The sequence below is a fragment of the Vulpes lagopus genome, chromosome 2 (genome assembly GCF_018345385.1).
Source record: "Vulpes lagopus strain Blue_001 chromosome 2, ASM1834538v1, whole genome shotgun sequence".
Taxonomy (NCBI): domain Eukaryota; kingdom Metazoa; phylum Chordata; class Mammalia; order Carnivora; family Canidae; genus Vulpes; species Vulpes lagopus.
The window spans coordinates 156,226,087-156,246,575 of record NC_054825.1 but is presented as its reverse complement, the minus strand read 5'-3'; the positions used below and the strand labels follow the sequence as shown (position 1 = coordinate 156,246,575).

General features: G+C 38.1%; 1 protein-coding gene across 6 annotated transcripts in view; it reads right to left on the bottom strand.

Moving 5' to 3' along the window:
• The window catches only part of ZNF484 (zinc finger protein 484), a 45,865-nt gene that overhangs the window by 16,240 nt on the left and 9,136 nt on the right, over nucleotides 1–20,489 (bottom strand). For 3 of the 6 annotated variants that reach the window (XM_041736766.1, XM_041736725.1, XM_041736734.1), the window contains exons 2-4: nucleotides 19,507–19,551; nucleotides 6,633–6,774; nucleotides 6,253–6,345 (exon numbers count right to left, since the gene is read on the bottom strand). In XM_041736766.1, the coding sequence (XP_041592700.1) occupies nucleotides 6,253–6,345; nucleotides 6,633–6,774; nucleotides 19,507–19,521 (250 nt within the window). In that variant the 5' untranslated portion in view covers nucleotides 19,522–19,551. The remainder of the gene's footprint in view (nucleotides 1–6,252; nucleotides 6,346–6,632; nucleotides 6,775–19,506; nucleotides 19,552–20,489) is intronic. The other 3 variants (XM_041736761.1, XM_041736742.1, XM_041736752.1) reach the window with 1 other exon arrangement.

Here is a 20,489-nt window from a genome sequence, read left to right as displayed (position 1 = left end):
TCCTTCACATAACTGGCCACCTGATGGGCCCTTATATGCAAAAGCTATCACTCATTACCCTGAGTATTCTATACAAGGGCCAATGGCTGCTTGAGACACATACCAATGGTGACACCGTATTTGTTTCCCTGAGCCAAGCCTAATGCTGGTCACAACCTATGCAGGAATTGAGACACTTAATTCAATCCGAGACACACATCTGTCCCTAAATGCTAATAACTTCAAGTGGGATGGTTATATATATGATAGAGGCTTATAAGACTCATGAAATGCAGCATAAAGCAGTTCAGCTCAAAGTATGTAGTCATCAGCAGGCAGGGAAGCCTGATATTAAGAGAAGAAAAAGACTCCTGTGGTGGTAGGGACCGTCTAGACATCCTACTCACTGAACCATCTGTTAAGTCATCTGTAGAGGAAGAACGGAACCCCACTCCAATTTGGTTCAGATGTCAAGAGTGATTATGCAACACACACACCAATAAGGTATGAAACCATTTGTTACTTAGTAATGAAACTTTCTTTCTTTCTTTTTTTTTTTTTTTTTTTTTTGGTAATGAAACTTTCAAGGGAGAGCTCCCAAGCAGGCTCAAAGTAGATTGAGAGAGAGGAAAAGGACTGGTTTTTTTAATGGTGTTTGCAGAGTGGGGCCAGGCTGACTACTCCTATGCAGCTTCCCATCAGCACCAAGGGAGGGAGCACTTGGGCTTTCTTATTGGTTTGCCTAGATGTGAGACTGAAGGATGAGACTTAGAGGATGTCAGCAGTCAAACATGGAAAATGAACTCAGATGTGACACCTAAAGCAAAGCTACAAAACCCAAATTGGGGCATCCCAGGTGTCTCAGCGGTTTAGCACCACCTTCAACCCAGGGCGTGATCCTGGAGACCCAGGATCAAGTCCCATGTCAGGCTCCCTGCATGAAGCCTGCTTCTCCCTTTGCCTCTCTTTCTCTCTCTTTCTCTCTAATAATAAATAAATAAAATCTTAAAAAAAAAATCAACAAGTAGAACTAAAGCTAAAAAGCTTCTGCAACAGTAAAAGAAATAGACAACAAAATGAAAATACATGAAATGGGAGAAGATATTTACAAACCATATACCTGATAAGAGGTTAATATCCAAAATATATCTTAAAAACTCACCTCAAGAGCAAAAAATCAAATAACCCAATTAAAATATGGGCAAAGGACAAGAATTCTCTATCCAGCAAGGCTACTGTTGAAAATAGAAAGAGGAATAAAGAGGTTCCTAGACAAAAACTGAAGGAGTTCATAACCACTAAACTAGTCGTGCAAGAAATATTAAAAGAGACTCTCAGGACGCCTGGGTGGCTCATTAAGCGTCTGCCTTCAGCTCAGGGTGTAATCCTGGAGTCCTGGGATTGAGTCCCGCATTGGGCTCCCTGAATGGAGCCTGACTTCTCCCTCTGCCTCTGTCTCTGCCTCTGCATCTCTCATGAATAGATAAAATCTTAAAAAAAAAAAAAAAAAAAGACTCTCAGTGGAAAGAAGAGACCAAAAGTGACAAAGACTAGGAAGGAACATAGAAAATCTCCAGAAATAACAACAAAACAAATAATAAAATGCCACTAAATACATATCTATCAATAATCACTCTGAATGTAAATGGACTAAACTCTCCAATCAAAAGATACAGGGTGTCCTATGGATAAAAAACAAGACCCATCTATATGTTGCCTATGAGAGACTCATTTTAGACCTAAAGACACCTGCAGATTGAGAGTGAGGGGATGGAGAACCATTTACCATGTGAATAGATGTCCAAAGAAAGCCAGAGTAGCAGTACTTAAAGCAGACAAACTAGATTTTAAACCAAAGACTAGGGGCACCCAGGTGGCTCAATCAGTTAAGTGTCCAACTCCTGATTTCAGCTCAAGTCATGATCTCAGGGTTGTAAGACTGAGCCCTTCATTTGGCTCATGTGCTGGGCATGGAGCCTGCTTGGGATTCCTCTCACCTTCTGCCCACTAAAAACGTAAAATAAAATACAAAGCAAAGACAATAACAAGAGATGAAAAAGAAGAATACCATATCATAATTAAGGGGTCTATCCATCACAAGATCATGTAATACTTATGCCCCCAACCTGGGAGAATACCCTTGGCACCAGTCAGTTAAGCATCTGCCTTGGGCTCGGGTAGTGATCTCAGGGTCCTGGGATGGAGTCCCACATCAGGCTCCCTGTTCAGCAGGGAGTCTGCTTCTCTATCTCTCTCTGCCATCCGCCCCCTGCCCCGCCCCCGCCAACTCCACTGCTCATGCACTCTCATGCAGACTCTCTCTTAAATAAATAAAATCTTAAAAAGAAAAAAATAGAGAGAGAGAACACAGTGACAGTTACAAGGGGGGAAATAGGTGAGGGGATGGAGAAATACAGAATAGGGGAGGCACCTAGGTGGCTCAATTGTTTAGCCATCTGCTTTTGGCTCGAGTTATGATATGGGAGTCCTGGGATCAAGCCCTGAGTTGGGCTCTCTGCTCAGCAGGGAGCCTGCTTCTCCCTCTCCCTCTGCCCTTTCACTTCCCTCCACTAGTGCTCACTCTTTCTTGCACTCTCTCTCTCTCTCTCAAATAAAGAAAAAAATAAAATCTAGAAAGAAAGAAAGAGAAGAAAAGAAAAGAAAAGAGAAAAGAGAGAAAGAGAGAAAGAAAGAAAGAAAAGAAAGAAAGAAGAAAGAAAAGAAAAGAAAAGAAAAGAAAAGAAAGGAAAAGAAAAGAAAAGAAAAGAAAAGAAGAAATAGGTGATGGGGATTAAGGAGTGCTCTTGTGGTGAGCACTGGGTGCTAAATAAATGTTGAATATATTGTACGCCTGAAAGTAATATGACACTGTAGGTTAACTACTGGAATTTAAATAAAAACTGAAAAAATATAAATAAATATCATCTAAATCAGAAAATAAATGGGTGAAAGACCTGAGTGGATATTTCTCCAAAGAAGATGTGTAAAAAGGCTGACTGGTACATGAAAAGATGCTCAATCACCATTAGGGGAATGTGAATTAAAACTACAAGAGGGGATCCCTCGGTGGCTCAGCGGTTTGGCGCCTGCCTTTGGCCCAGGGTGCGATCCTGGAGTCCCGGGATCGAGTCCCACGTTGGGCTCCCAGCATAGAGCCTGCTTCTCCCTCCTCCTGTGTCTCTGCCTCTCTCTCTCTCTCTCTCTCTATCATAAAAAATAAATATTTTAAAAAAATACTACTATGAGAGGGCAGCTCTGGTGGTGCAACGGTTTAGCGCCGCCTGCAGCCCAGGGCATGATACTGGAAACCCTGGATCGAATCCCACATCAGGCTCTCTGTGTGATGCCTGCTTCCCCCTCTGCCTGTGTCTCTGCCTCTCTCTCTGTATAAATAAATAAATAAATAAACAAACAAACAAACAAACAAACTACTATGAAAGGTGGGGTGCCTGAGTGGCTCAGTGGTTGAGCGTCTGCCTTGGGCTCAGAGTGTGATCCAGGGATCTGGGATGGAGTCCCACACCAGGCTCCTTGCAGGAACCCTGCTTCTCCCTCTGCCTATGTCTCTGCCTCTTTCTGTGTCTCTCATGAATAAATAAATTTTAAAAATCTAAAAAAAAAAAAAATGAGAGGGGCGCCTAGGTGGCTTAGTGGTTGAGGGTCTGCCTTTGGCTCAGGGCGTGATCCCAGACTCCCAGGATCAAGTCCCACGTTAGGCTCCCTGCACAGAGCCTGCTTCTACCTCTGCCTGTGTCTCTGCCTCTCTGTGTCTCTCATGAATAAATAAAATCTTAAAAAAAAAAAAACTACAATGAGATACCACCTCATGCCTGTTAGAAATTTCCATCTTCAAAAAGACAAAAGATAAATAAATTTAAAAAAAAAGACAAAAGATAACAAATGCTGGCATGGATATGTAGAAAAGGGAATCCTTATGTACCATTGGTGGGATTATAAACTGGAGTAGCCACTACGTATAGAGGATCATCAATAATTAAAAATAGAACTACTATATGATCTAGCAATTCCACTTCTGGGAATATATCCAAAGGAAAAAAAAATGCTAATTTGAAAAGATATTTGCAACCCCACATCCACTGTAGATATATTTGTAATAGTCAAGACATGGAAACAACTTAAGTGTCCATCAATGAACAAATGAATAGATAAAGTTGTAATGTATATATACAATGGAATATTATTCAGCCATAAAAAAATAAGGAAATCCTACCATTTGCAACAACGTGGATGGATCCTGAAAACATTATGCTAAGTGAGATTAAGTCAGCAAAAGATAAATACTACATGGTCTCACTTACATTTGTAATCTAAAAAAAAAAAAAACAAATTGGGCAGCCCCGGTGGCTCAGCGGTTTGGCACCACCTTTGGCCCAGGGCATAATCCTGGAGACCTGGGATTAAGTCCCATATCAGGCTCCCTGCGTGGAGCCTGCTTCTCCCTCTCCCTGTGTCTCTGCCTCTTTCTGTGTCTCTCATGAATAAATAAGTAAAACCTTAAAAAAATAAATAAATAAAAATAAATAATAATAAAAAAAACTCAAATTCATAAAAAAGGAGATCAGACTTGTGGTTACCAGAGGCAGAGGGCCTCGGAGAGAAAGTGGAGGGAGGTGGTCAAAGGTACAAGCCCCCAGCTATTAGTGCTAGGGATATGATGCACAGCACAGTGACTAGAGCTAACACTGCTGTACAGCATACAGAAAAGCTGTTAAGAGTAGATCCTTAATTCTCATCAAAAGAAAAAACAATTTCCCCCTTTTTTCTTTTTTTTAATCGTATCTGTATGAGAAGATGGATTTATCTGAGGCTATGGTGGTAATCATTTCATAATATATGCAAATCAAATCCTGTAGTATGCCTTAAATTTATACAGTGATATTTATCAGTTATTTCTCAATAAAACTGGAAAGAGTAATGAAGTCAGAATCTATTACTAGATACATGATGAGATTTTCAAAATATTTTACTAGAGAAACACAAAGTAGTAATTTAGAAATTATAATCCATTGGATTGGCCAAATTATTAGAAATTATTAGAAATAGAGGCAGGGATACAGAAAAACTGATATTCTTGTATTGTATTGTAGAAGGACATATCTAATCTAGAAAATAATGTGGTCATACTCCATCAAATAAAATATTATAACCCAATTATAGGCAATCCTATTACTCTTTCCAAAGAAATTCTCATCCCCAAAGAATAGTTCATGAAGAAATTTATTACAATACTAATTGTAATAGTGGGAAGCTGGGCAAGTAAAATGTGATATATATCCAAAGTATGGAAGGATATGCATCAGTTAGGAGCAATGAATTTTTCTAAAAAACACTTTGCAACATGAATCAATTTGGTGCTAAGAGGAAAAAAATAAACTGAGTAGGACATACAGCATAGTACCATTTCTACAAATTAAAAAGTATCAACAATTTAAATTTTACAAATACCCTACAAATTCAAGGATAAATAGCAAGCATATCAACTACATGAGAGCAGTTACCTCTAAGGATAACAACAAACATGAGGAGTGAGAATTAAAAGGGAAAAACAAAAAAACAAAATGGGGGGTAAATACATTATGATAAAATTAAATAAAAACTAAGGAATACAATCAATTTCCTGTTAACAAAGTACAACTTTTTGTAAAATGTCAAAGTAAATCAGTTAGAAAGATCAACTCAGTATTGTATTACACTAGCCAAATAAAAAGAAAATGTCAGAACACATAACTACTAGTGTCCTATTTAGCAAAAAGCTGCCCCCTACATGTACTAATGGTACCCTCAAAGTTGACAGAGGAGAGGCACAGGAGATAATAAAGGAAGGCTATCTCTAAATGGCAATTCTGAAACACTCAGGGAAAGAGTGAAAATGAAAAACAACTTACAAGAATATGTCCCACAGTAATTTTTTAAAATGGTGAAACAATGAGTTTCTGAATGTGTAAGAAAAGGATTGAAGACCTTGATGTGATGAAAGTAAAAAGAATAAAAATGCTAGAGAAAGGGAGAAAAAGCATAAAGCAGGATCCTAGATCCAAAGTACCAGTAATTATAGCACATTCCCTCCTACAAAGATAAAGACACTAATCCAGGAAGAGGCCTTGTGTGGGGAGGGCCTTCAGATGTCCAGGGGAGTAGACCAACTAGTTACCAAAGCAGCACATCAACAGTGCTTCACAGCTGACAGCCTCTGCCATTCCAGGGGAGGTTCACTCACACTGCTTCCCCCGCTCCTGGTTTTTTCCTACTCACCATGATGACTGTGACTGCAGATGTCACCAGCCAGCATACGTAGCACCTCTTGCTCCAAGTTGAAAATGACTTCTGGTTTGGGAACTTGACACCCTATTAACAGGAAATGGTAGAAGACTTGGTTTCAGAGGCCATTCAGTGAGACATTCATTTACTTTTCAGAAAAGTTCATGCAGAACAAAGGTATATTTCATAATACCCCAAAGGGATAATTAATAACATAGGACAAAATGACAAAACTATTACACATTTCACATATCCTGCAGTCTTTAGAACTCCCACATACCTCAGAAATCCCAAAGAATTAAAAAATTCCACTGAGAATGAAAATATACTCAAACAGCCCAGCCTTATTCCTTATATAGTGGAGTTGTGCTTACCCACTGAGATCAAGTTGAAATAGTTTTCCAGCATTACATCCCTGTATAGGCTTTTCTGAGCAAGGTCCAATTGTTGCCATTCCTCCCTGCTGAAGTCTACTGTTACATCCTTGAATGACACTGATCCCTGAAAAACACATTCCTATTCAATGTGAAGGATGAGGATTGAAGAATGGAAATAAGATATTTAGGAACTTACTTTTAATGATTTTTAACATATTACAACAAATAAGGTCCTCACTAAAACACATATTATTATTTTGAAGGAAAAAATAAAACATTAAAAATATGCCATTCTTTCTGTGGTACTGATGATATTCTGGGTAGTTTTGGTCTTGTTTTCATTGGTGTGCTGGTTTCAAAGAAATAAGCTGTGAAAATTCATATGTAAATCTATGATTTGTGCATTTTCTAGGCCATGTCATTAACACTTTGTGTGAACAATAAAATATATTCTGCCATTCAATTTTGAGTAAGTCCATTCTTTCTTTAAAAAAGATTTTAGGGGATCCCTGGGTGGCACAGCGGTTTGGTGCCTGCCTTTGGCCCAGGGCGCGATCCTGGAGAACCGGGATCGAATCCCACATCGGGCTCCCGGTGCATGGAGCCTGCTTCTCCCTCTGCCTATGTCTCTGCCTCTCTCTCTCTCTCTCTCTCTCTATCATAAATAAATAAAAATTAAAAAAATTAAAAAAATAAAAATAAAAAAATAAAAAAGATTTTAGGGCAGCCCTGGTGGCGCAGCGGTTTAGCGCCGCCTGCAGCCCAGGGCGTGATCCTGGAGACCCGGGATCGAGTCCCACGTCAGGCTCTCTGTATGGTGCCTGCTTCTCCCTCTGCCTGTGTCTCTGCCTCTCTCTCTCTCTCTCTCTCTCTGTCTGTCTCTACGAATAAATAAATAAAAAATCTTTTAAAAAATAAATAAATAAAATAAAATAAAAAAGATTTTAAAAAAGGTTTTTTTTCCCCCAAAACAGTGTGGTACTAGCATAAAGAGAAACATATACGTCAATGGAATGTAACTGAGAATCCACATGTAAACCCTCATATTCATAGTCAACTGATGTTCAACAAGGGTGTCAGAACAATTTAAAATTAAAAAAAAAAGTTTTTAAACAAATAGTGCTGGGACAAGTGGATATCCACAGGTAAAAGGATGAAGTTGGACCACTACTTCATATCATAAAAAAATTAGCTCAGGGCTCAGCCATCTGGGTGGCTCAGTCAGTTAAGTATCTGCCTTCGGCTCAGGTCATGTCTTGCTTTCTGCTCAGTGGGGAACCTGTTGCTCCCTCTCCTCCCGGCTTGTGCTCTGTCACTATTTTTGACTTTGGCTCTCATATAAATAAGTAAAATCTTAAAAAAAAAAACTAGCTCAAAGTGGACCAAAGGCCTAAATGTTCTTATCTTTAGCCAAATTTACAATTAAATAAAAGAGTAAATCTTTTTGACACTGGATTTGACAATAACTCCTTAGACATAAAAATCAAAAGCACAAGCAAAGAAAAAAATAAATAAATAAACTGGACTTCATTAAAATTAAAACCTTTAAAAAATTAAAACTAAAACCTTTGTGCTTAAAAAGACTATCATGAAAAGAGTGAAAGGACAACCCAAAAACTGGGATATGAATTTTATAAATTATATGTCCAAAAAGGGACTTTGTATCTAGACTATATAAAGAACATAAAGAACTCTTATAACTCAATAAAAAATAAATAATCCAATTAAAATGGGTAAAGGATCTGAATATATATTTCTTCAAAGATATGCAAATGGCCAAAATGCACATGGAAATATCCTCAATATCTTTAGTCATAAGGGATACAGAAATCCAAATTCATTGAAGTGACTATAATAAAAAAGATGCTCAAATTCACTGAGGTGACTATAATAAAAAAGATGCTCAATATTGTTTATCATCAGGGAAAAATACCCCCTAGGATGGCTTCAATAAAAAATACATAATAATAAACATCAGCGAGGAAGTAGAAAAACTGGAATCTTCATGTGGCGATGGTAAAAATGTAAAATGGAACGCCACTTTGCACAACAGTGGCAATTCCTCAAAAAGTTAAACATAGAGTTATAATATGACCCAAGAGATCCACTTCTAGGCATATACCCTATAGAAATGAAAACATTTGTCCACATAAAGCTTGCACATGAATGTTCATAATAGCATTATCCATAATATTCAAAAATAGAACAACCCAATGTCTGTGAACTAATTATGGCTAAAAAGAAATGTGCTATATCCATACAACAGAATGTCATTCAGCCATAAAAAGGAATGAAGTACTGATATATGCTATAATGTGGACGAATCTTGAAGTAAAAGTCACAAAAAGCCAGATATTCTATGATTCCATTAATATAAAATGTTTAGAACAGGAGTACTTATTATTATAGAAATATTAGTAACTGTCTAGGGATAGGAGGAAGGGGAGGTTAGCGGAAATATTCTAAAACTGATGTTGGTTACACAACTCTGTGAATATACTAAAAACCAATGAACATATACTTTAAATGGACGAACTGTATGGTATATAAAAAGGGCTCTTTGAGGCACTGCCATCTCCAGATGGGACACAAGAGCTTTTGGGAGTCCGGTGTTTCTTCCAAGCATAACTATAAATGCCAGATGAAATACTGAAATCATCTGTTTTAAAGTACAAGAAAGCTATTAGGAGCTAAGACTCTGGAGAGAACATTGAAAATTTAAGCTGATGTATGTAGCCACTTTTATACTGGAAGTATTTATCAATTCTAGGTGTTAGCAAAGATAAGAATCCACCTTTGAACCAGTAGAAGGCTGTAGCTGGATGATAGAGAAAACAGGACTCAAACAAACACCAGTTTTCCCCTTGAGACATCTGCCAAATTCTAGGGCTACATGGGCAAAAGACTAAAAACCAGATAGCGTCTGAAAAAGCAAAGCAAAATTTCAGTAGTCTGGAAAGAAAACACAGTTGGGCATCTGCCAGGAGGGTGCACAAAGGACAAACTGGGCTCTCAGCAGAAAATCCTGGATGGTCAAGATGAACCAGAGGTTAAGGCTTCAACTCAGCCTTGATCCAACACTGTGCCTGACTGGATAAAGGTGCCAAGAAAAAGATGAATCCTCTGTTGAGAAAAATTACCATCATCCAGATCCTTTACAATGCTTCATACACTGTTTCTCTCTCTCTCTCTCACACACACACACACTCTCTCTCTCTCTCTCTCTCCTAGGCATACCAAAGATAGGTTCAAATGCCCAAAATCAGGTAAAAAAATATTCAATAAAAATGGTCCAACAGGCAACTGGAGATAGATAAAAAGATGGAGAATTTCATCAGAGAATTAGGATTTTTTTTTTTTAAAGATTTTCTTTATTTATTCATGAGAGAGACACAGAGAGAGAGAGAGAGAGGCACAGACACAGGCAGAGGGAGAAGCAGGCTCCACGCAGGGAGCCCAATGTGGGACTCGATCCTGGGTTTCCAGGATCACACCCTGGGACGAAGGCAGGCACCACCCCCTGAGCCACCTGGGCTGCCCAGAATTAGGATTTATAATATAGAATCAAGGGACGCCTGGGTGGCTTAGCAGTTGAGCATATTGTTTTCAGCTCGGAGCGTGATCCCAGGGTCCCAGGATCAAGTCCCACATTAGGCTCCCTGCATGAAGCCTGCTTCTCCCTCTGCCTATGTATCTGCCCACCCCCATCTCTCTCTCTCTCTCATGAATAAATAAAATCTTAAAAAAAAAAAAAAACAGAATCAAATGAAAATTCAAGTTAAAACATTTAATACATTAAATCAAGAACTGAGATAGGTATAACAGCAGAATACAGAATTAGGGGATCCCTGGGTGGCGCAGCGGTTTGGCGCCTGCCTTTGGCCCAGGGCGCGATCCTGGAGACCCGGGATCGAGTCCCACATCGGGCTCCCGGTGCATGGAGCCTGCTTCTCCCTCTGCCTGTGTCTCTGCCTCTCTCTCTCTCTGTGACTATCATAAATAAATAAGAAAATTAAAAAAAAAAAAAAAAAAAAAAAGATTTAAAAAAAAAAAAAAAAAAGAATACAGAATTAATAAAATAGAAGACAAGAAAATGGAAGATATCCAAACTGAATCACAGAGATTTTTTTTTTAATGAAAATAAACACAAAATCATGTGACATGTGTCACATATATGACACAGTGAAAAGGAATAATATATTGTAGTCGGAAAAGACTAGGGGGGAGAGTGTGAGGCAAAAGCAGTATTTGAGAGTATCAGTGAACAACATCAACCCAAAGATTCAAGAAGCTCCTCAAATCCAACTTTATAAAACTGCAAAAAACAGTAACAGTAATATCTAGCAATTTTTAAAACATAGTAGAATTTAAATGCATGAAAATACTAATGCAAAAGTGAGACAGTAAATGAAATTAAGGTGATTTAGAATCCTAGAATTATTGAGAAAGGAGTAGAAATAATAATGTGTTAAAGAGGGATGCCTGGGTGGCTCAATGGTTGAGCATCTCTGCCTTTGGCTCAGGTTGTGATCCTGACACACAGAGATCGAGTCCCATATTGGGCAGCGAGTCTGCCTCTCCCTCTGCCTATGTCTCTGCCTCTCTTTCTGTGTCTTTCATGAATAAATACATCTTAAAAAAATAATGATTTAAAGATGAATATTATATCTATGCTAACAAATAAAAGAAAGTATATAATGAGCAAGTTAACTAAGGAAAAAGTAGAATTTTGAATAAATTAAAAGAAGATCAAGAAAGGAATGGGGAAATAATATTAAATTAATGGTTCAAATGCAAAACTAATAATAAGTATATATAAATGCAAGTAAATCAGCCATTACATTAAACATAAATGGACTAAACATTCAAGGTAAAGCAAAGACTGAATAAATCCCACTTAATCATGGTGAATGAGCCCTTGAGTGTATTGTTGAATGCAGTTTGGTAATATTTTGCTGAGGATTTCTGCATCTATGTTCATCAAAGTTATTGGCCTAAAGTTTTCCTTTTTGTAGTGTCTTTGGTTTTAGTAGCAAGGTAATGCTGTCCTTTTAGGATGTGTTTGGAAGCTTTCCTTCCTCTTCTGTTTTTTGGTATAGTTGGAGAAGAGTAGGTATTAACTCTTTTAAATGTTTGCTAGAATTCACATGTAAAGCCATCTGGTCCCAGATTTTTGTCTCTTGGGAGTTTTTTCATTATCAGTTCAATTTCATTACTAGTAATTGAAATTTTACTGTTTTAGATTTCAGGGGCAAGACAAGGCTATTCACTTTCACCACTTCTATTCAACATAGTACTGGAAGTCCAGGACATAGCAATTAGAAAGAAAAAAGAAAAGGCATCCAAACGATAAGGAAGAAATAAAACTGTCACTATTTGCAGATGACATGGTACTATACATAGAAAACCCTAAAGACTCCACCAAAAAAAAAAAATATTAGAAATAAATTCAGTAAAGCAGATACAAAATTAATATGCAAAAAGTACAGATATTGGTTATGTTTCTATATACTAACAACTATCAGAAAGAAAAATTAATGGGCAGCCCCGGTGGCTCAGCGGTTTAGTGCCACTTTCAGCCCAGGGCCTGATCCTGGAGACCCGGGTTCGAAACCTGCGTCGAGCTCCCTACATGGAGCCTGCTTCTCCCTCTGCCTGTGTCTCTGCCTCTCTCTCTCTCCGTGTCTCTCATGAATAAATAAAATCTTTAAAAAAAAAAAAAAAGAAAGACAGATTAAGAAATTACTTACTTACAATTGCATCAAAAAGAATAAAATGTCTAAAAAAAATGAATAAAATGTCTAGGAATAGGAATAAACTTAACAGAAGAAGTGAAAGACCTGTACCCTGAAAACTATAGAACGTTGATGAAAGAAAGAAACTGAAGACAACACAAACAAATAGAAAAACATACCACGCTCATGGATTGGAAGAATATTGTTCAAATTCCATATTACCCAAAGCAATCAGTAGATTCTTTTTTTTTTTAAATACTTTTTAAATTTTTTTTATTACTTATTTATGATAGTCATACAGAGAGAGAGATAGAGAGGCAGAGACAAGGCAGAGACACAGGCAGAGAGAGAAGCAGGCTCCATGCACCGGGAACCCGACGTGGGATTTGATCCCGGGTCTCCAGGATCGCGCCCTGGGCCAAAGGCAGGCACCAAACCACTGCGCCACCCAGGGATCCCGCAATCAGTAGATTCAATGTAATTTCTATTAAAATGTCAAAAGTATTTTTCACAGATCTACAATAAGACCAAAATTTTTATGGAACCACAAAATATCCTGAATAGTAAAAGCAATCAAAGAACAAAGGTGGGAGGTATTACAATCCAATATTTTAAGAGATACTACAAATCTGTAGTAATCAAAACAGTTTAATAGTAGCACAAAAATAGGCACATAGGTCAATGAAACAGAAAGAGAACCCAGAAATAAACCCATGATTATATGGTTAATTAATCTATAACAAAAGGGACAAGAATATACAAAAGGGAAAAGCCAGTCTCTTCAATAAACAGTGTTGGAAAAACAGGACAGCTACATGCAAAAGAAGGAAACTGGACCATACTCTTACACCATACACAAAAACAAATTCAAAATGTATTAAAGACCTGAATGTGAGACCTTAAACCATAAAACTCCTAGAACAGAACATAGGCAATAATCTTTTAGACAATGGCTTTACCAACACTTTAGATATGTCTCCTTAGGCAAAGGAAACAAAAGCAAAAATAAACTATTAGGACTACGACAAAATAAAAAAGTTCTACACAGGGAAGGAAAGATCAACAAAATGAAAAGGTAACCCAGTGAATGAGAGAAGATATTTGCAAACGGTATATCCAATAAGGGTTAATATCCAAAATATATAAAGAACTTAGACAACTCAACACCAAAAAAACCCAAATAATGATTAAAAATAGAGGACCGGGGATCCCTGGGTGGCACAGCGGTTTGGCGCCTGCCTTTGGCCCAGGGCGCGATCCTGGAGACCTGGGATCGAATCCCACATCGGGCTCCCGGTGCATGGAGCCTGCTTCTCCCTCTGCCTGTGTCTCTGCCTCTCTCTCTCTCTCTCTGTGATTATCATAGATAAATAAAAAAAAATAAAAAAAAAAAATAGAGGACCGGAATAGACATTTTTCCAAAAAAGATATACATAGTCAACAGCACAAAAAAAAAAAAGGTCAACATAACTAATCATCAGGGAAATAAAAACCAAAACTATAATGATTTATCATCTCATACCTGTCAGAATGGCTAGTATCAAAAAGAAGAAATAACAAGTGTTGATGAGGATGTGCACTGTTGCTGAGAATGCAAACTGATGGAGCCACTCCAGGAAACAGTATGGGGGCAGCCCAGGTGGCTCGGGGGTTTAGCACTCCCCTCAGCCCAGGGCATGATCCTGGAGACCCAGGATCAAGTCCCACGTCGGGCTCCCTGCATGGAGCCTGCTTCTCCCTCTGCCTGTGTCTCTGCCTCTCTATCTCTCTGTGCCTCTCATGAATAAACAAACAGAATCTTTAAAGAAAAGAAAAAGAAAACAGTATGGAGGTTCCTCAAAACAATAAAAACAGGAATACCATATAATCCAGTCACCCACTGAGTATTTACCCAAAGAAAACAAAAACACTAATTCAGAAAGATACATGTACCCCTATGTTTACTGCAGCATTATTTACAACAGTCAAGTTAGAGAAGCAATCCCAGAGTCCATATCAATAAATGAATGAGTAAAGGTGTAGTGGGGCACCTGAGTGGCTGAGTAAGTTGAGCTTTCGAACTTTTGGTTTCAGCTTGGGTCATGACCTCAGTGTCATGACTGAGCCCTGTGTTGGGCTCCCTGGTCAGCAGGGAGTCTGCTTGGGAATCTCCTTCTCCCTCTCTTTCTGCCCCTCCCCAGGCTCACACATATTCTCTCTATATATAAAAAATAAATGAACATGGGGATACATGGGTGGCTCAGCGGTTTAGCACCTGCCTTGGACTCAGGGTGTGATCCTAGAGTCCTGGGATTGAGTCCCACATCGGGCTCCCTGCATGGAGCCTGCTTCTCCCTCTGCCTGTGTCTCTGCCTCTCTCTCTCTCTGTGTGACTATCATAAATAAATAAAAATTTAAAATTTAAAAAAAACAAGAAAACAAAAAAAAACAAAGCAGAAATAAACCCATAAATACGGAGAACAAACTAATGGTTGACAGAGGGTAGGGGTAGAATGGGTGAAGGGGGGTGGGAGGTACAGACTTCCAGTTACGGAATGAGTAAGTCATGAGGATAAAAGGTACAGCATAGGGAATAGAGCCAATAGTATCATGACAGCGTTATATGGTGACAGATGGTAGCTACATTTGTGGTAAGCATACCACAATGTATAGCCTTGTCAAATCACTGTGTTATACAGCTGAAACCAATGTAATATTGCGTGTCAATAAAAAAATAAAATAACACATGCTTGGGTGGCCCCACGGTTGAGCACCTGCCTTTGGCCCAGGGCATCATCCTGGAGTCCAGGATCGAGTCCTGCATTGGGCTACCTGCATGGAGCCTGCTTCTCCCTCTGTCTGGTCTCTGTCTCTCTCTCTCTGTGTCTCTCATGAATAAATAAATAAAATGTTTAAAAAATAAAATAATAAAATAAAATAAAATAAAAGCAAAGATTGAGACTTCTCGTTCTTAGAAATAAATAAATAAAAGGAGTACGTGCTATTTTTCCTGCTATTTGCCCAAAACCTAGAAAAATACATAAAACATTTATCCACATCCTTGGTTTCCTCTCAACAGCTTTCTTGACAGTGAAACGAATTTTGGCACCTTTTGGAATCTTGATAGCCTGAAAATTGCCCAAGTCATCAAGTCTGGTTCCTTTTTTGTTTAACAGCTGTCTTCTCAATCCATCTTAACAGTCACCTATCACTATAATCAGGAAGAAGAAACTTGGCTACATCTTTAACCTTTTGCTTGGAAATCTCCTCAGAGAAAAATCCACATTCACTACTATAAATGTTTTCCACATAACTCCAGGACAAACACATCTAGGCTTTCTGCCACTGCACAACAGAGTTGTGACATGTTTCCAGTGACATGCTCCTCAGTTCCTTGCAGTCATCACCAGCAGCACCTGGAATACTCAGTTCTATCAAGAATTTGTTTATAACACTTTAGGTATTCTCTAAATCACAGGTTTCTCCTACTGTGCTCCTCACCTCTTTCTGAGTCCTCTAGAGGAGTGGTTAACATATTTCTACTACCAGTCCATTTAAGGAAGCCTAGGCTCTTGCTATCCTGTTCTTCAAAATTCTTACAGTTTCTGCCCACTACTGAATTCCAAATCTACTTCGTAATCTACTTCCACATTTTTAGGTGTTTATTACAGTAGCAACCCACTACCAGGGACCAAAATCTGTAATGGTTTCCTACTGCTGCAGCAATATACCACAAATTTAAAACAACACAAATTTATTATCTCATGGTTTTGAAGGCCAGAAGTTCAATATGGATCTTACTGGACTAAAATCAAGATGTTGGGATCCCTGGGTGGCACAGCGGTTTGGCGCCTGCCTTTGGCCCAGGGCGCGATCCTGGAGACCCGGGATCGAATCCCACGTCGGGCTCCCAGTGCATGGAGCCTGCTTCTCCCTCTGCCTATGTCTCTTTCTTTCTCTCTCTCTCTCTGTGTGACTATCAAAATAAAATAATAAAATAAAATAAAATAAAAGTAAATTAAATTAAAATAAAATAAATAAATAAATAAAATAAAATAAAATAAAATAAAATAAAATAAAATAAAATAAAATAAAACAAAGTAAAGATGTTTGCAGTGCTCATTCCTCCTGGACACTTAAAGGGGGAATTCGTTTCCTTGACTTACACAACTTCTAGGGGCTCATGGCCTCGTCCTCTATCTTCAAAGCGTCATCTATCTTCCAAGTGTCATCTTCCAATCTCTCCCTGCCTCCTGCATCCCTCTCTCACTTACAAGGACCCATGTGATTACACAGGGCCCACCCAGAAAACCCAGCGTAATCTCCCTAATTAAAAATCCTTAATTTAGGGATGCCTGGGTGGCTCAGCGGTTGAGCATCTGCCTTCGGCTCAGGGCGTGATCCCGGGTCCTGGGATTGAGTCCCACATTGGGCTTCCAGCGAGGAGCCCACTTCTCCCTCTGCTATGTCTCTACTTCTCTGTCTCCTATGAAAAAAAAAAAATTCCTTAATTTAGCCACATCTGCAGAGTCCTTCTGCCATGTGAGGCAACATATCCACACTTTCCAGTGGACATCTTTGGGGGCAATTATTCTTATTACCACATCTAGTAAGAGAAAATGAGATGGTAAAAGTAAAAACAATGGCTTCAAAATCATGAGTAAAAGTGATTTACAATCTAGAATTTACACCCAACCCAACTATAAAGTTACTGAGTGTAAAATAAAGACATTTCCAGATAGGCAAGGTCTCAAAAAATTGACTTCCTCCACACACTTTATAGAGAGCTACTGTACGACAGGCTCTAAAAATGAAAGAATAAATCAAGAAGGAGCCTAAAACAAGAAATCCAACACTTAAGCGACATGAGAGGAATTCCTAGGACTATGCCAAAGGGAAGCCCCAAGTCAGTAGCTGAGTATCAAACTCTGAGCAGGTCAAAGACTATGAGTGAAGTTTCTTTAGAGATGAAATGAAGAGCCTATATTCTAAAGCCAAATTCCTTGGCTTCCACCTGACTTCAACACTTACTAGTGGTGCAATCTTGGGCAAGTTACTTACCCTTTCTGTGGATGTTTCCTCCTCTGTAAAGTGAGGATAATGATTATAGATATCTCATAGGAGTTGTAATTAAATTAGTTAATAGAGAGAGTGCTTATAGTGCCTGGTAAACAGCAAGCAGTATAGTAAGGCTTGTGATTACCATTAATGTTATTATCTAATATATTTTAACATATTGAAAAGATTTTTCTATACCTGGGAAGATTTATGGAATTAATCATTTTATAATCACAAGGTACACATATGTAGAAAATGAAACAAACGATCAAACCGAACAATTACTGATTACAGGCAAAACAAAAAGTAGTGCACAAAAGGTAAAGTAAATGGCTCACCTGTGAATATAATTAAAATACTCTTCATAATAAATACAGCCTATTGACTTACCTAATACTATGGCATCCTATCATAAGGGTACATAAGAAATGTGCATGTGAATGTTGAGGGACTAAGTGTCTCAAAGGTAGTTAAATTCTTATTTTCCAGTCAGTAGATACTGCCTAAACCTGAAAGCCAAGAAGTACCAATATAAACATATGAAAGTCAGTACTAAAATACACAGTTCAATTGAGTTCACAGAGCTAGAATTTGAGAGCTAAGCAAATACAAGTCTAATTTCATGATATTCAAAATGAAATACCTACTTTTAAAAGTTAAAATCCAAGGAACAAAGAGGTAAATATAATTGAAAAAAATGTATAAGAGTATGCTTAATATAAAATAAGTACTTCTTTAAAAAAAAGAATCAGTGACTGACTTCCATTCCTGGAAAGATGAGAATAGATGTACTTGTCCCTTCTCAACCCACTAAGTACATCTAAAAACCACAGACATCATCCATAAACCAAATATAAGAAGACTCTGTAAGCTGAAGAAAACACGGTGAACTGGCTAAGGACCTCAGGAACCAAGGAACTACACAACATGAGTTCCTGAAACTGCTTCATACAGCCTTACAGATGCTAGGAAAGCCTATAACCAGCCACCAACAAGAGAACACAGAGAGCTCAAAGAAAAATAAACTCTCTGGCTAAAAGACCAGCAAAGGGGCAACCTAGAAATGCAAAAAACTTTTATGCAGAACATACTCCAGCCAGACACAACAAATTAAAAAAAGAAACTTTGGGCCTAATCCCACACCCATTAGCAAAGAACCAGTGAGTAGCCTAGATTCCCACTCTTGCCTAGCTAAAGACAGAGATGCTCCTTTCACACTCCAGAGGTTGGTGTGGGAAAAGGCCAGGTGGGGAGTTGGAACTTTCATCCATACACAGTAGTAATAAAATTAGATCAGTATCCCTCATAAATATGAAATAAAAATACTTAACAAAGTACTAGCACATATAAATACACAAAAAGAAGTATATGCCATGAGCAAATAGGATTTATTCAAAGGTTGCAAGGCTGGCTCAAGATGTGAAAATGTAATCAATCAATGTAATCCATCACAGCAATAGGCTAAAGAACCAAAGAAACAAAATCCCATGACCATATCAATTGATGCAGAAAAACCACCTAACAAAATTCAACACGCATTCATCATAAAGCCTCAAAACTCTGCTTTATAAGGTAGTCCTTGGACAAGGAACAATGACATCCTGTGAGAATGCCAATCCTATTAAATAAGAATCTGAAGTCATATGAAGTGTGAGAAGCACTGCTTTCTAAGAACAGAAAACCTGTCAGTGCACTTCTACTAACAGAGCTGTTGCTGAAGACACAGTTCTGTCTCCATCCACCTGAAGAGCTGTCAAAAATTTTCTCAAATATCAAGAACCAGGATATCTTTACTACAGATGAAATAAATTACTTATCAACAATATGAAACAGCATCTCATTTCCATTATTGCCAGGTCTTTCAGGAAGATCAGAGATAATCTTACAGTTCAAAGTTCACAGCTGCATAAAACCACACAAGTCACATGTTTCTATACTCCAAGCTTGACCTGGAGTTAATAGTCACTTCATTTTTCTTCCCTGATCTTAGTTTTTATTTATTTATGCTTCTGTGTCTTACTATGCAGATTATTAAATGGTTCCTAAAATCCACTAGAAAATAAAGCAACAAATAAATATATGAAGAAATAAGAACTCACCAGGGACTTAGTCATTTCTGGCTCTTCTGGGAAAGAGGCAGAGATCTGAGAAAAGAGATAGAGGGACAGATGAGTAAAGGAAGTGTGTCACACATGGACACATACATCACTTAGCATCCATGTATCTGACCCAAAAACTTACTTCTAGAACTGTATCAAAAAAATCATCCTGTATTGCACAAAAATTTAATTGCAGATGTCTTACCACAGCATGGCTAATAACAAAATATAAAAGCCAGAACATCTTAATATCCAATAATTGTAGACTGCTTAATTTATAGGCTATCCTGAGAACATAAAGTTATATAAAATTAAATTACAGTAGAAAAACATGCTAAACTGACAAGTAAAAAGATGTACGAAACAGTATGTTTCCATTTTCACTGAATGTGTGTACATACACATGCACACATACATGCATATACAGGTATATGAAAATATTCACGCACAAAAAAAGAAAATTAACTGGAAGGAAATATACTACCATATTTACGGATATATTATTTGGGTGATGGTAAAATTACAGGTAATTGTTATATTCTTATTTGCTAGTAAAAAAACAAAGTAACTTTTTAAAGACTATAATGAGTTTGCTCTGAGCTTCTGTGAATAGCCCATCCCAACTAGTGAGAACATTCACAGGAAAGACCAAAGAGGAGCCTACAGCTTTTTCACTTTTCTCCTTTGCTTACAGTTCTTTTTTTTTTTTTAAGATTTTATTTATTTATTCATGAGAGATAGAGAAAGAGGCACAGGCAGAGGAAGAAGCAGACTCCCTGTGGGGAGTCCGATGAGGGACTGGATCCCAGGACCCCAGGATCACGCCCTGAGTCAAAGGCAGACACTCAACTACTGAGCGACCCAGAAGTCCCTTGCTTACAGTTCTTAAAAGGGTACCTTCAACTGAAACTTTTTCTTGGCTACAATGTGGTAAGTGGATTTGGTTCTAGTTAATAACAAACCTTAAAAGCTGATCTGAGTCA